Below are 15,847 nucleotides of genomic sequence, written 5' to 3' on the forward strand. Positions count from 1 at the left end.
ACATTTTCATATTCTTCATAACAATTTCTCAAACTTTCATAACAGGTTGGCCTGGGAATTTTCTGTTGGACAGCTGAGCAGTAAAGTGCTTAAAAGCAGTCGATTGGTAAGTGGAGTTTCTTCCCATGGAAGCATAGCAATCTTTTAAGTGGGTCTATTTTAAAGAAGTGTTACTTCACAGAATGTATTTCACTGCATTGTCCCAACTCACTGCTCAGCAGGATACATGTCTGGCAGAGGTGTCCCTGAGCCTGGTGCTGTCTGGCGATGTCAGCCTGCCAGAGCTGCGTCCAGGCCGACTGGCCCTGTGTGTGAGAACACTGCTGGCTGAGCTGCACGAGGGCCTGTTCCTCAGCCAGCTACTGCTTCCACCTCCTCTGGAGAGCACTCTCTCTGCAGACGGTGAGAAAGTGCAAAGGGTTGTGTCCCAATGGCACCGTATTCCCTACATAGTCCACTAATTTAGGGAAAAGTGTACCGTGAGACGCAGATGTGATGTTATTGTATGGCTGTTGTAAGGTGATTTTGAGAACCATTCGGCAATGCATTATTCACAACCATTTCTCTATGTTGTCATTTTCTTCTAGAATGGGAAAAGGACGAGTATATCCAGACTGACGCAGTGGAGCAGTTTCATCAGGTGGTGCCCCAGAAGGTCAACATGGAGTTTGAGAATACTAGTATAACCCTGTCCATGCACAGCCAGAAAAGGTGAGTCATAGGGCACAGAGTTGGTATGAATCATGTGTTTTTGTTATTTAAAAAAAAAAAAAAAAAAAAAGCACACTGTTATTTTCTTTTTCCTTTGACTGTATATCTGAATCATCCAGACACTTGAACTGGACCCTAAAGTCTCTGAAGGTGGGATACGGACGTGAGGACGAGCAGCTGCCCCTCAGGAGCTTCACCCCTGAGATGAGCTTCCCTCAGAGCAGCCTGGAGCTACTTCTGGAGGGTGAGTGGAGAACTGGGCACCAGGAAGATGTGCATCACAAATGACAATCTATTCCCTATATAGGGAATAGGTTGCCATTTGGAATGTAGCCATAGAGAAGGGAAAGAGAGGGTCTGGGAGGGTGGAAAATAACCATTCTTTGTTTGTGTGTCAACAGATGGGCTTCTCCTCTCCCAGAGCAGACAGAGAATCCTTTGCCTTAACACCCTCAGGACTGTCCTGCAGGTGAGTGGTGTGCTTCGGATTTGATTGATACGGTTGCTAGTTTTCATAGTTGCACCGCATTATCAAAGCTCTTTGTAAATATGCTTAACATTTGACCTCTTGTAAGAAATCCGTTTGATCTGAAGTCTCTTGCTCATCTCCCACTCATGTCTCCAGGTGACATCAGTGGACATTTCAGGGTCAGTCACAGTCAACACCTGCATCATCCACTACCGTCACCAGGAGTTCTCCCATTGGCTAGACCTGTTTCCATGGAAACAGCTTATTCATAGGAAAGAAGCTCATAGAAAGAGGTATGAGCATTTTCAACTGACAAACCAGACTGGAGAATGTCAAGCACACCAGTTCATTGCTTGAAACGGATGTAAAGACAATATCCAACATATATTACTAACCTGGCTTGAAAGCATGATTTCTTTTGATTTTGAGCCCACCTGAAATCAACTAACAGTCCTCTCCTGTCTTCATCCTCATGTTTATGTTGTGTCTGGTGGTGTATTGTGGTGTGGTGTGTAGTCCAGTAGAGTATTTGCATACGCTCCCGTCCTACAGGAACTTCCCCCACCTGGACGCCCCAGTGATGATCAGCTCCTCTGTGTCCAATGTCAACGTTTCTGTACAGCTGGGAGACACTCCTCCCTTCGCCCTGGGCTTCATCTCAGTCAGCACAGGTACAGCACAACACACATACTCACACAGGCCATGGTCAAAATATACTCCCATTGCATTAAAGGTCAAGCATGTTGTTTTGGGAACACAAAGTTTAGTCTTGCCTGGAGAGGAATGACAGGAATGCTAATGGAGAGCAGTGGGTGTTTTTCTTTAGTTCATTCTGCGTTCATCATTGCAGCGATTTCAAGAGATGAATCATGGTACTTGACGTGCTGTTGACTCAACCCTTGCCAAACATACAGCCCTGATAGATTAGATAAGTCATCATAAGTGTTTTTGTAAGGCAGTCAGCTTTTGTCAGTCTGTAACACATTAACTACAATAACTACACATAGTGAGTTGAGTTAAAATTGCATCCCAAAATGTAGTAATGTGATTTGTGATCTTCAGTAGATCTGAATATGTATTGTATAATGTAGAGATGCAGCACCTCCTGGACATTAGCACAAACGCAGAGAGCCTCAAGTTCCAGAATGTTCACCGCCGCCTCGCTCTGTCCCTGGACCACTTCTGGTGGAGGGTAGGCCAGGGGTCCCACATCCAGCAGGCCCCCCACCCCCCTGGCAAACATGTGTGGGGGGAAGCCTTCATCCTGGACTCCCTTACACTGCAGGTAACGCAGGCATACAACAAGGTAGGCATTAACTATTTAGGGTTACTCACTAACTACTACTCCCCGTGGTTTTTCCTCTTCCAATGTTGTGATGAAGAAAATCAAAATCAGGCTACAGGAAATCCTACTTTTCTGAAATTACACTCTATTCATAGATCATTGAAATTGACCTACCTCTAAGCTAATAACATACTTTTCCTAATTTACTGTGTTGACCTGATGATCACAGCCCTGATTAGTATTTGACCAATACTACACCAGCCGTTGTTTGTGTTATATTTGCTGTCTCTGTCTCCCCAGGGGAGCTTCAACAAGCCCCAGAGTGAGTCCAGTAGTCATTCTGAAAGTGTGAGTGTGGAGTCCAATCTGAAGGGCCTACAGCTGGAGGTGTCCGAGACCTGTGCCTTGTGCCTGTCCCGATTATTGGCCCTCTGTAACCTGGCCAATGGCAGGAAGCTGGAGGCCTCAGAGCAGCCAGATGTGGTGCCTGTACCTGCCCTTGTTGATGGGACAACTTTCCCCAGTCAGGGCGCCTTTTATTTTAAGATTGAGTGTAACCTGGAGGATGTCAATGTGTTCACACTCTCCAATGTAGCAGGTAAGTTAAATGGGAAGTGTTATTTAGGGTTGTGTCCCAAATGGAACCCTATCCCCTATATAGTTCACTACTTTTGACCAGAGCCCTGTGGCCCCTGGTCATATTTAGTGCACTATATAGGGTGCCATTTTGGATGGACCCTTAATCTCCATCTCCAGCGAGGCCTACATTCTGTATGGTAATTGGCTCCTGTGTTGTGTTAGGAGCTGTATCTTTGCGGGTCGACAAAGTGAAGGCCCAAGGCTCGGCGGAAAGCTCCACATTGTCTGTCCAGGGTGTACGTCTATCTGTAGTGAAGGCTCTCACAGAGACCATGGAGCACTGCTGTCCCTCAGCCCAAACCCCCAACCCTGTCCTCAGCCTCTCCACCCTGGCCATCTGCTACCACGTCGCCACCGGGAACTTGGAGGTAGCTTACAGTTACTCTTCCTACCGTCAGTCCATCGGGCCTATTCCTTCTTCCTGATTGACAGTCTTATTCAGATAAGTTCACATGCCTTGTCCTCTTCCCTTGTGCAGGTCCAGTGTGAAGAGGAGCTGGCAGTGCAGTGGACGCCATCAGACCACATGTTTTTATATCACCACGTGAAAGAGAGCCAGGGTGGCTGGGATACTCTGTGTGACTCTCTAGGACTGACAGAGAAAAGAAATGACGAGAGTTTACCAGATCCTCCAGAGAGTGGATCTACTAAGACTTCTCCAGCCCACAGTACGGTCAAGGACCTGTCTGTGCGTGTAGAACTGGGCAGAACCCGCTTCACAGCCCAGGTGACAGAGCACAACTACCTCCTGCTGCACACAGACGCCCTGTCCCTCTCCACTCACTCCGGCTCCATGAACGTCCGCTCTCCACACATGTTTCTCAACTTCGACGGCAACGACATATTCTCCTTCAAGGGCCTGGAGGTCCAGACGCACCCTGATCAGTCCCTGGACCAACGCCACCTCTTTCCCTTCCTCTCCACCCGACACAACCGTGCCTGGGTGGTCACCTGCCCCTGCCTGGCCGTGGAGTTCCCCTACCAGTACAACTTCTCCAACACCTTTGACAAGTTCATCAGCGTTCAGAAGTGGCTCAAGTCCCTGCACAGCAGCCCTGGTCAGACCCCAGGCCCCCAGTGCCTGCCCCCAGACCTGGTCTTCAAGATCAGCCAGTTCTCCTTCGTCTTCCTGGATGACGTTTTCGAGATCAAGCTGAGGGACAACTACGAGCTGATGAAGGATGAGAGCAAGGAGAGCTCCAAGAGGCTCCAGCTGCTGGACAAGAAGGTGGCTGACCTACGGAAGCAGCACGGAGAACTGCTGCCTGCCAGGAAGATAGAAGAGCTGTATACGTCTCTAGAGCGCAAACACATAGAGATCTACATCCAGCGCTCCCGTCGCCTCTACTCCAACACGCCCATGAGGAAGTCTATGCTGACCTGGACGGTGTCCGACTTGGAGCTGGTGGCCCTGGCCGACCAGTCCCTCCATGGGCCGGAGCGCGTCCGCGAGCAGCTGAGGGACATCGACGGAGTCAGCCCCTTCCCCAGAGACGGGCTGCCCCTGGTTGTCCAGTGGTGCCGGGCAGTCACGTTCAACCTCACTGCCTTCCTAGGTGAGTGATGGTTGTGTGTCCCAAATGGCCTATTGCTTTTTATAGTGCACTATATTTGACCATTGTTCCATACGTTAATTATTAATATTGATACTATTTTTTTTATATACACACACTACCATTCAAAAGTTTGGGGTCACTTAGAAATGTCCTTGTTTTTGAAAGAATAGCACCTTTCTTTGTCCATTTAAAATAGCATCAAATTGATCAGAAATACAGTGTAGACATTGTTAATGTTGTAAATGACTATTGTAGCTGGAAATGGGTGATAAAAAAATAAATAAAATAATTTATGGATAATCTACATTAATCAGCATCCATCACTCCTGTGTTCCAATGGCACATTGTGTTAGCTAATCCAATTTTATCATTTTAAAAAGGCTAATTGATCATTAGAAAACCCTTTTGCAATTACGTTAGCACAGCTGAAAACGATTGTTCTGATTTAAAGAAGCAATAAAACTGGCCTTCTTTAGACTAGTTTGCGGGTTCGATTACAGGCTCAAAATGGCCAGAAACAAAGAACTTTCTTCTGAAACTCGTCAGTCTATTCTTGTTCTGAGAAATGAAGGCTATTCCATGCTCAAAATGGCCAAGAAACTGAAGATCTCGTACAACGCTGTGTACTACTCCCTTCACAGAACAGCGCAAACTGGCTCTAACCAGAATAGAAAGAGTGGGAGGCCCTGGTGCACAACTGAGCAAACGGACAAGTACATTAGAGTGTCTAGTTTGAGAAACAGACGCCTTACAAGTCCTCAGCTGGCAGCTTCAATAAATAGTACCCGCAAAACACCAGTCTCAATGTCAACAGTGAAGAGGTGATTCATATATAATTTTTTATTATTTCTCTCCCTGTGCCAGTGAGAATCCGGGACTATCCTCGTTACTTGTTTGAGATCCGGGACTGGGAGCTGTCAGGCCGCTTGATCGGGACAGAGCAGGACGGGCAGGGCCGGGCTCGCCGAAGGCAGACTGTGCCACTTGGCCAGCCATGGGGCGACATAACCGTCCACAGGAACATGCCACCACTCAAGTTCTACTGCGATTTCAAATGTGAGTAAAGTGTTTCAATGAAGCACAATCCTAATTTTGTGATGATTTGTATTTATTTTCAACAATAGGCAATAGACACATAGCGGACGATCACATAACTTTGTATGAATTTGTTTGATGTAGTGTCATCTAATCTCTAAACATATACTGGCAGTTGTGCAAATTCAACTCTTAATCAACTCTATTATTTTCCCATCTCCTCTTCTCTCCATGCAGCCAATATATCCTTGTATACTATAGTGTGGGGGCCTTGCTGGGACCCAGCCTGGACCCTGATTGGCCAGGTGGTTGATCTGCTGACCAAACCCACGGTTGACCCCTCCCCTACTTTGGCCTGGTGGGACAAGAGTCGTCTGCTGGTACATGGACGCTGGATCATGGACATGGAACAGGCCAACCTCCATCAGCTGGCCACAGAGGTTAAAACACGGAGTCTGAGCAACACTTCTTAGCCACTTACTGTCTCTGAAAAATGTGTTGGCCTGAGAATTAGGATTATCTGCAATTGTTTGACATCATTTTGCTCTTTTGTAGGACCCCTATAACACTACAGAGAACATGCACTGGGAATGGAACAAAGTCAACTACGAGTGGTGTCCTGGGCAGTTTGTCTTCAAAGGTGACATGGATGTCAACGTCAGGACAGCCTCCAAGTAGGTGGAACACTGAAATCTGGCTTTCAAATATTAGATTTTCATGTTTCATGAAATTGTTCATAATTAGATTTTTTTTTTTTTCTTGTTTTCAGGTATGACGACATCTGTTTCCTGCACCTGCCAAATCTGTGCATGACCCTTGACCTCCAGTGGCTTTGTCATGGCAACCCCCATGACCATCACGCTGTAATGCTCTGCTGTGCAGAGAATGTAGCTGATGTGACGTCAGGACAACCTCACGACTCCTTCAGAGCCTTCCGCTCAGAGAACCTCAACCTCTCCATCACCATGGACCTCAACCAACACTGTGGCACAGGTGAGGCGGTTGAGCAGTTACCTTCTGATAGCTGTGTGGCTTGGCTTTTTTCCAGGTTCACTGAGGAATTCTCCAGAGGCTGCATCCCAAATGGCACCCTATTCCCTATATAATGCACTAATTATGATCAGCGCCCATAGGTTCCCTGAGTAAGGCTCTCAGTCAAGTAAGTCATTTAGGTAATAGGGTGTCATTTGGGATACCGTGAACACTTGTCAAATCAAGTCTCTGTATTTAGCTTGGATGCGATAATGTTTGATTATTCATCTTTAAATCGTGTTGACTGTCTGTTTATTGAAGGCATTTGTTTCTGTCTCTCAGAGCCGTGCCAGCCCAGAATCCTCCTGTACAGCAGTACCCTGCGCTGGATGCAGAACTTCTGGGCCACCTGGACCAGCGTTTCCAGACCCATCTGCAGAGGCAAGCTCTTCCACAGCCTCAGACCCATCCGAAAGAAGCTGGGCCAGCACTACAAACAGATGTCCTATACAGCAGCCTTTCCTCAACTACAAGTGAGTAAATCACCAACACTGCTACACGTCCCAAATAGCACCCTATTCCCTTTATAGTGCAATACTTTTGACCAGTAGTAGTGCACTATATAGGGAATAGGGTGCTATTTGGGACTCATTCACTCACTGCTTATGTTCAGCCGACATCCAAAGAACAAAGCAGACAAATCTTTGTCAATATAGGATAAAATTGACATTTTTAAAGACTTTCTTATTTGTTCTCTTTTTACTTACTCCATGTTTTCAGAGCGCGCTGTCCGTTGCATGGTCTTGTTACCTCCAATGAGCGCTAACATTTGAGATTTGACTTTTGACTTTGTCTCCTCCCCAGGTGCATTACTGGGCCTCCTTCGCTCAGCAGAGGGGCATCCAGGTGGAGTGCAGCAAAGGCCACGTCTTCACCAGAGGGGCTCAGAGACTCATCCCACAGGGTAAGAAGATAGGGCACAACACGGGCATAGAAATGCCACAAGCTATTTACACACTCAAGCAATGGTCTGATTGGTTTTTATTTTAATGTTTGCTTCTCAAATGACACCCTATTCCCATATACTGTAGTGCACTATATGTGGAATTGGGTATAATTTGAGACTGAGTTGTTGAGCAGCCTGTCTGTTGGTCTAACTCAACTGTGTGTTGGTCTAACTCAACTGTGTGTGTTGTGTCTGTCTGTCCTCTCAGCGGGCACGGTGATGAGGAGGCTGATCTCTGAGTGGAACGTGACCCAGATGGTGTCAGAGCTGTCCCTGATGACGGTGCACCTCATGGCCTCCACCTGGGATGAGACGGCTGACCACCAGATCAACGCCCAGGTGAAGAAGACCCACCTGCTCGGCCTGTCCTCCCTCAGTTACCAGCGCCAGAGCAACCGTATGGAGGAGGTAAGACAATGGGGAGCAGTAGCGGATTTAGGCATAGGCGGCATCTTGCCGGGGGTGTCACGGGGCACCCGCACAAAAAAAAACTAATTTGGAATGGTGACATTTGCGCGATCGGCTTTCTATCGCTCTTTTGCACGTCACGTCAATGATATCATGTCACCGTGTGGGACTGTGGGTCAATTATCCTTGTCGGAGTGGGCGCCCTGATTCTAGTTTGTGAACTAGGCAGGCCTCCCACTCAGAAGTACGATATAGGGAGGGGGGTGTGGGGGGTAGGTTGACCTCAGGTCTCCCTGCTGGATGCCCGAGGTAGGGGGGAGCAGGGGAATCTATCAAATAGCGCACCTCTAACTTTGTACAGTACTAATGCAATTAGTTGAGCAATTTAGTGTGTTTCTCTTGTTTGAAGTGTAATAATCATGTTCTCTTTTAAGTGTGTTCTATTTGTGCAATTAAGTTTTATTTGTGTCTTTTGTTAGCAATAGTGTAATTTGATTATCTTTTTTATTTGTGTTTATATACTACAATTTGTTTCTATTTGTCTTGGTTACTTTTTGATATTTATGAGTCTTATTTTTGTATATATTCATATAGTTTTAAATGTTATGGGGGGGTTCGCCCAGGGAGCCATACAAGCTCGAACCGCAACTGATGGGGAGGGCATGGTAGACACCCCAAAGTTTATTGCACAGGCTGTGTCTCCATTTGCACCATATTCCATATGTCGTTGACTACTTTTGACCAGGGCCAATAGGGTGCAAGTTGGGATGCACACAGTAGCTTCTTAACCATTGTAGTGAGGTTTAAATTAATTCTATTTGTTCTGGCTCTGTGTCTCAACCCTTCATTTGTAGTTCTCCAGTCAAAAGGTGAAGCTAGATCTCTTGTAAAAACCTGAAGTGTAATAATGGTGTTTCACATTGTGACAGGAGGGGAACTCAAAAGATGAGGCGAATGCCCCCTACACCCACAAGCTGTGCCTGGTTGACCTGCGAGCCTCCTGGACCACCACTAACAGGAACATAGCGTTCGGTCTGTACGACGGCTACAAGAAGGCAGCCGTTCTCAAGCGGAACCTCTCCACAGAGGCTCTGAAGGGCCTGAGGATAGACACAACATTGCAAGCTGCCAAGAAGCTCAAGCGCTCTTTGTCCAACTACTCCGGCGGCCCCAGCACGGCCCCCTCCACCCCAACCATGCCCAGCACCAGCCGCCCTGAGAAGAGCCAGCACGAAGGTAGGATGTTTCCCCTGGAGTAACTGAAGTGCAGCCTAAGTTGATGGTATTTTATGGTATTTTCTTTTTAAATATATATTTTGAAGGTATTTTCAGATTGTGTTGAACAGATGGTGATAGAGGATGACAGTGGGGAAAGAAAGAGGGATGATGTGTTAATGGCCACCTGGCCGGTTTCCAACCCATGTCAACACTGTAGATACACTATACAGTATATACAAAGGTATGTGGACACCCCTTCAAATTAGTGGATCCGTATAAAATTGAGCACACAGCCATTCAATCTCCATAGACAAACATTGGCAATAGATTGCCCTTACTGAGAGCTTGGTGACTTTCAACGTGGCACCGTCATAGGATGCCACCTTTCCAATAAGTTCGTCAGATTTCTGTCCTGCTAGAGCTGCCCCGGTCAACTGTAAGTGCTGTTATTGTGAAGTGGAAAGGTCTAGGAGCAACAACAGCTCAGCCGTGAAGTGGTAGGTCACACAAGCTCACAGAACGGGACCGCCAAGTGCTGTAGCGTGTAGAAATTGCCTGTCCTCGGTTAAAACACTCAGTACCGAGTTCCAAACGGCATCTGGAAGGAACAGCACAACAACTGTTCGTCGGAAGCTTCATGAAATGGGTTTCTATGGCCGAGTAGCCGCACACAAGCCTAAGATCACCATGCGCAATGACAAGCGTTGGCTGGAGTGGTGTAAAGCTCGCCGCCATTGGACTCTGGAGCAGTGGAAAGGCTTTCTCTGGAGTGATGAATCACGCGGAACCATCTAGCAGTCCGACGGTCGAATCTGGGTTTGGCGGATGCCAGGTGTAAGCTACCTGCCCCAATGCATAGTGCCATCTGTAAAGTTTGGTGGAGGAGGAATAATAGTCTGGGGCTGTTTTCATGGTTCGGGCTAGGCCCCTTAGTTCCATTGAAGGGACATCTTAACGCTACAGAATACAATGACATTCTAGACGATTCTGTGTGTCCAACTTTGTGGCAACTGTTTAGGGAAGGCCCTTTTTCTGTTTCACCGTGACAATGCCCCTGTGCACAAAGCGAGGTCCATACAGAAATGGTACATCCAGATCGTTGTGGGAAGAACATGGCTGGCCTGCACAGAGCTCTGACCTCAACCCCGTCGAAATCCTTTGGTATGAATTGGAACGCCGACTGCGAGCCAGGCCTAATCGCGCAACATCACTAATGCTCTTGTGGCTGAATGGAAGCAAATCCCAGCAGCTATGTTTCAACATCTAGTGGAAAGCCTTCCCAGAAGAGTGGGGGCTATTATAGCAGAAAAGGGGGGACCAACTCCATATTAATGCCCGATTTTGGAATGAGATGTTCGACTAGCAGGTGTCCACATACTTTTGGTCATGTAGTGTATGTATGCTAGAGGCTGCAGTATTACTGCTAGGCCAGCCAGGCCACATGAAGCGTCTTTCAATATAATTTACTGACTGTTTCTTCAACTCTTCCTTCCTCCTCACTCTGCAGGGACGTCCATGCTGCAGAAGCTGATTGAGGAGACTGATAAGTTTGTGGTGTTCTCAGAGGAGGACTCTGGCGTGAGTGATCAGCTGTGTGGCATCGCTGCCTGCCAGACAGACGACGTCTACAACCGCAACTGGTTCATCGAGCTGGTCAACTGTCAGGTACAACTGACAACTAGTCTGGGAGTTTAGGTTCATGGCAAATTGGATTAAGATTGTAAAGCCCAGTGGGCCAATCACACTTTTATTTGCCCCCAAATGTAACAATGTTTGCTAACAGGACCCAAGGTTATAATCCTGCTCTGCTGTCTGTCTGTAGATGATGCTGCGTGGCACAGAGACAGCTGGCTGCGTGCTGGTGTCTGCTGCCAAGGCTCAGCTGCTGCAGTGTGAGCACCACCCGGCCTGGTACAGCGACACCCTCAAGCAGAAGACCACCTGGACCTGTCTGCTTGACGGCATGCAGTACTTTGCCACAATGGAGCCAAACCCCTCAGAGCAGGAGGACTGGCAGTTGTGGCTTGAGGTGGGCCAGTGAAAACATTATTAACAGGCTCCTAAAGATGCACTATGCCTAAATCGCTCCGCCATTTCCTGGTTGCTAAAATTCAAATAGTTTCTAATTTCAGTTTGTGATAAAGCAAGTATAGTGTAGAGAATCATAGATCACAGCGGTATAGATCGTACAATCTTTTCCATAACCAAAAATATTGTATTTTCAGCTGTTTGAAGCTGGTGTACAAAACAACAAAAGTAAAAGACGCAAAAATGGAGCTTAAGAAAAGAGAAGCATAGAAATGGTGCGCATAGAACAGATCTACCGCTTCTTAGACTTTCTTTCAATGAGTGACAGATCTATAACGCTGACTTTTCCATGTGAATTTGGTCAGGTCACCAGAAAAAAGTTTAAATAAGAACTACCATAAATGATCATCTGTAGCATTGAATGATGATGTTTTATGGTTTACATTCGGGCTCAAGTCCAAGTTGCACGACAGAGTATTTTTATAGTAGGTGCATAGTAGAGAGCATATTTGTGTCTTTCAGATTCAGGGTGCTGTCTAAGCTTTGACCCTGTGTCTTTGCCTTGGTTGTGCATGGTGCGTCTGCAGGTGAAAAACATTGAGGAGCACAGGCAGCGTCACCTGGACTCAGTGCTGGAGCTGATGGAGAGTGGCCAGGCTGTTGGAGGCATGGTCAGCACCACAACAGGTACTGCTGCTCTTCACACATACTCTACTTCATGAAATGCACTATGTTTAAACCTTGGCCCTTCAAAGCTGAAAATCTCATCTTGATGTGAATCTTTCCTTAATGTGAAATTCCATATATTTTTTTACATTGATTTATTCATTATCTCCAGCACCATGCCAGTGTCTACATACAGTGCATTCAGAAAGTATTCAGACCGCTTGATTTTTTCCCCACATTTTGTTACGTTACAGCATCATTCTAAAATGGATTAAATAAAAATATCTCAATCTACGCCTCATAATGACAGAGAAAAGTTGTTGTTTTTTTTTGTGCAAATTTATTAAAAATACAAAAAACATACCTTATTAACATTCATACCCTTTGCTATGAGACTCAAAATTGAGCTCATGTGCATCCTGTTTCCATTGATCATCCTTGAGATGTTTCTACAACTTGTGGTACATTCAATTGATTGGACATGATTTGGAAAGGCACACACCTGTCTATATAAGGTCCCACAGTTGACAGTGCATGTCACAGCAAAAACCAAGCCGTTCGGTCAAAGGAATTGTCCATAGAGCTCCGAGACAGGATTGTTTCGAGGCAAAGATCTGGGGAAGGGTACCAAAAAATGTCTGTAGCATTGAAGATCCCCCAGAACACAGTGGCCTCCATCATTCTTAATCAGAAGACGTTTGGAACCACCAAGACTCTTCCTAGAGCTGGCTGCCCGGCCAAACTGAGCAATCGGGGGAGAAGGGCCTTGGTCAGGGAAGTGACAAAGAACCCGATGGTCACTCTGACAGAGCTCCAGAGTTCCTCTGTGGAGATGGGAGAACCTTCCAGAAGAACAGCCATCTCTGCAGTACTCCACTAATTAGGCCTTTATGGTAGAGTGGCCTAACGGAAGCCTTTCCTCAGTAAAAGGCACATGACAGCCCACTTGGAGTTTGCCAAAAGGTACTTAAAGGACTCTCAAAACACGAGAAACAAGATTCTGGTCTAATGAAACCAAGATTGAACTCATTGGCCTGAATGCCAAGCATCACGTCTGGAAGAAACCTGGCACCATCCCTATGGTGAAGCATGGGGGTGGCAGCATCATGCTGTGGGGATGTTTTTCAGCGGCAGGGGCTGGGAGAATAGTCAGGATCGAGAGAAAGATGAACGGAGCAAAGTACAGACCGATCCTTGATGAAAACCTGCTCAGGACCTCAGACTGGGGCGAAGGTTCATCTTTCATCAGGACAACAACCCTAAGCACACAGCCATGGCAACGCAGGAGTGTTTCCAGACAAGTCTCTGAATGTCCTTGAGTGGCCCAGCCAACGTCCGGACTTGAACCCGATCGAACATCTCTGGAGAGACCTGAAAATAGCTGTGCAGCGACGCTCCCCATGCAACCTGACAGAGCTTGAGAAGAATGGGAGAAACTCCCCATATACAGATGTGCGAAGCTTGTAGCGTCATATACAAGAAGACTTGAGGCTGTAATCACTGCCAAAGGTGCTTCAACAAAGTACTGAGTAAAGGGTCTGAAGACTTATGTAAATGTGATATTTCAACTTTTAAATTTTTTATAAAGTTGCTAACATTTCTAAAAACTTGTTTTTGCTTTGGTATTGTGTGTAGATTGATGAGGGAAAACATCGATTTAATCAATTTTAGAACAAGGCTGTAACATAACAAAATGTGGAAAAAGTCACGGGCTTTAAATACTTTCCGAATGCACTGTATGTGTAAACTGAACATTTTTATGTTCTGTAGTTAACATCATCGTGGCACTTAAGACTTTTTTAAGTGGTGTATTTACACTTTAACTTATGTGTCACGGTAAATGTAACACTTCCTCTCTGTTCTGTGTATCCAGACTGGAACCAGCCGGCCCAGGTGAATGACACCCAGCAGGTCCAGCGTATCATCTCTCGTTGCAGCTGTCGCATGTACTACATCGGCTACAGCCACGACATCGACCCTGAGCTGGCCACGCAGATCAAACCCCCAGAGATACGGCGCAACGAGAAGGAAGACCTGCTGAAAAAACAAGCTGGTAAGGCACCCCATAGGGCTCATACAGTGGGGAGAACAAGTATTTGATACACTGCCGATTTTGCAGGTTTTCCTACTTACAAAGCATTTAGAGGTCTGTAATTTTTATCATAGGTACACTTCAACTGTGAGAGACGGAATCTAAAACAAAAATCCAGAAAATCACATTGTATGATTTTTAAGTAATTAATTTGTATTTTATTGCATGACATAAGTATTTGATCACCTACCAACCAGTAAGATTTCCGGCTCTCACAGACCTGTTAGTTTTTCTTTAAGAAGCCCTCCTGTTCTCCACTCATTACCTGTATTAACTGCACCTGTTTGAACTCGTTACCTGTATAAAAGACACCTGTCCACACACTCAATCAAACAGACTCCAACCTCTCCGCAATGGCCAAGACCAGAGAGCTGTGTAAGGACATCAGGGATAAAATTGTAGACCTGCACAAGGCTGGGATGGGCTACAGGACAATAGGCAAGCAGCTTGGTGAGAAGGCAACAACTGTTGGCGCAATTATTAGAAAATGGAAGAAGTTCAAGATGACGGTCAATCACCCTCGGTCTGGGGCTCCATGCAAGATCTCATCTCGTGGGGCATCAATGATCATGAGGAAGGTGAGGGATCAGCCCAGAACTACACGGCAGGACCTGGTCAATGACCTGAAGAGAGCTGGGACCACAGTCTCAAAGAAAACCATTAGTAACACACTACGCCGTCATGGATTAAAATCCTGCAGCGCACGCAAGGTCCCCCTGCTCAAGCCAGCGCATGTCCAGGCCCGTCTGAAGTTTGCCAATGACCATCTGGATGATCCAGAGGAGGAATGGGAGAAGGTCATGTGGTCTGATGAGACAAAAATAGAGCTTTTTGGTCTAAACTCCACTTGCTGTGTTTGGAGGAAGAAGAAGGATGAGTACAACCCCAAGAACACCATCCCAACTGTGAAGCATGGAGGTGGAAACATCATTCTTTGGGGATGCTTTTCTGCAAAGGGGACAGGACGACTGCACCGTATTGAGGGGAGGATGGATGGGGCCATGTATCGCGAGATCTTGGCCAACAACCTCCTTCCCTCAGTAAGAGCATTGAAGATGGGTCGTGGCTGGGTCTTCCAGAATGACAACGACCCAAAACACACAGCCAGGGCAACTAAGGAGTGGCTCCGTAAGAAGCATCTCAAGGTCCTGGAGTGGCCTAGCCAGTCTCCAGACCTGAACCCAATAGAAAATCTTTGGAGGGAGCTGAAAGTCCGTATTGCCCAGCGACAGCCCCGAAACCTGAAGGATCTGGAGAAGGTCTGTATGGAGGAGTGGGCCAAAATCCCTGCTGCAGTGTGTGCAAACCTGGTCAAGAACTACAGGAAACGTCTGATCTCTGTAATTGCAAACAAAGGTTTCTGTACCAAATATTAAGTTCTGCTTTTCTGATGTATCAAATACTTATGTCATGCAATAAAATGTTAATTAATTACTTAAAAATCATACAATGTGATTTTCTGGATTTTTGTTTTAGATTCCGTCTCTCACAGTTGAAGTGTACCTATGATAAAAGTTACACACCTCTACATGCTTTGTAAGTAGGAAAACCTGCAAAATCGGCAGTGTATCAAATACTTGTTCTCCCCACTGTATATGCACTATTTTATACAACATTTGATACAATATTTTAAATTTGATCAGTTTCTATAATGAACTTTTTCCTGAATTTAATCCTGTTGTTTGGATGCCAAAGTCCATTCTAATGTTCTATTTAATTCTGTGAGGCAGCCGACATCCTCAAATACAGTGTCAGAACATGC

General features: G+C 46.2%; 1 protein-coding gene across 7 annotated transcripts in view; it reads left to right on the forward strand.

Moving 5' to 3' along the window:
• The window catches only part of LOC139548774 (bridge-like lipid transfer protein family member 2), a 42,107-nt gene that overhangs the window by 6,479 nt on the left and 19,781 nt on the right, over positions 1-15,847 (forward strand). For 2 of the 7 annotated variants that reach the window (XM_071358602.1, XM_071358608.1), the window contains exons 6-28: positions 46-106; positions 219-402; positions 588-711; positions 831-955; positions 1,113-1,180; positions 1,337-1,473; positions 1,697-1,851; positions 2,272-2,486; positions 2,766-3,063; positions 3,267-3,472; positions 3,583-4,660; positions 5,525-5,716; positions 5,933-6,135; positions 6,251-6,369; positions 6,465-6,688; positions 7,010-7,200; positions 7,532-7,631; positions 7,882-8,081; positions 9,011-9,317; positions 10,807-10,964; positions 11,122-11,328; positions 11,915-12,014; positions 13,867-14,046. In XM_071358602.1, the coding sequence (XP_071214703.1) occupies positions 46-106; positions 219-402; positions 588-711; positions 831-955; positions 1,113-1,180; positions 1,337-1,473; positions 1,697-1,851; positions 2,272-2,486; positions 2,766-3,063; positions 3,267-3,472; positions 3,583-4,660; positions 5,525-5,716; positions 5,933-6,135; positions 6,251-6,369; positions 6,465-6,688; positions 7,010-7,200; positions 7,532-7,631; positions 7,882-8,081; positions 9,011-9,317; positions 10,807-10,964; positions 11,122-11,328; positions 11,915-12,014; positions 13,867-14,046 (4,832 nt within the window). The remainder of the gene's footprint in view (positions 1-45; positions 107-218; positions 403-587; positions 712-830; positions 956-1,112; positions 1,181-1,336; positions 1,474-1,696; positions 1,852-2,271; positions 2,487-2,765; positions 3,064-3,266; positions 3,473-3,582; positions 4,661-5,524; positions 5,717-5,932; positions 6,136-6,250; positions 6,370-6,464; positions 6,689-7,009; positions 7,201-7,531; positions 7,632-7,881; positions 8,082-9,010; positions 9,318-10,806; positions 10,965-11,121; positions 11,329-11,914; positions 12,015-13,866; positions 14,047-15,847) is intronic. The other 5 variants (XM_071358604.1, XM_071358605.1, XM_071358606.1 and 2 more) reach the window with 5 other exon arrangements.

This window comes from Salvelinus alpinus, chromosome 22, assembly GCF_045679555.1.
Source record: "Salvelinus alpinus chromosome 22, SLU_Salpinus.1, whole genome shotgun sequence".
Lineage (NCBI taxonomy): Eukaryota > Metazoa > Chordata > Actinopteri > Salmoniformes > Salmonidae > Salvelinus > Salvelinus alpinus.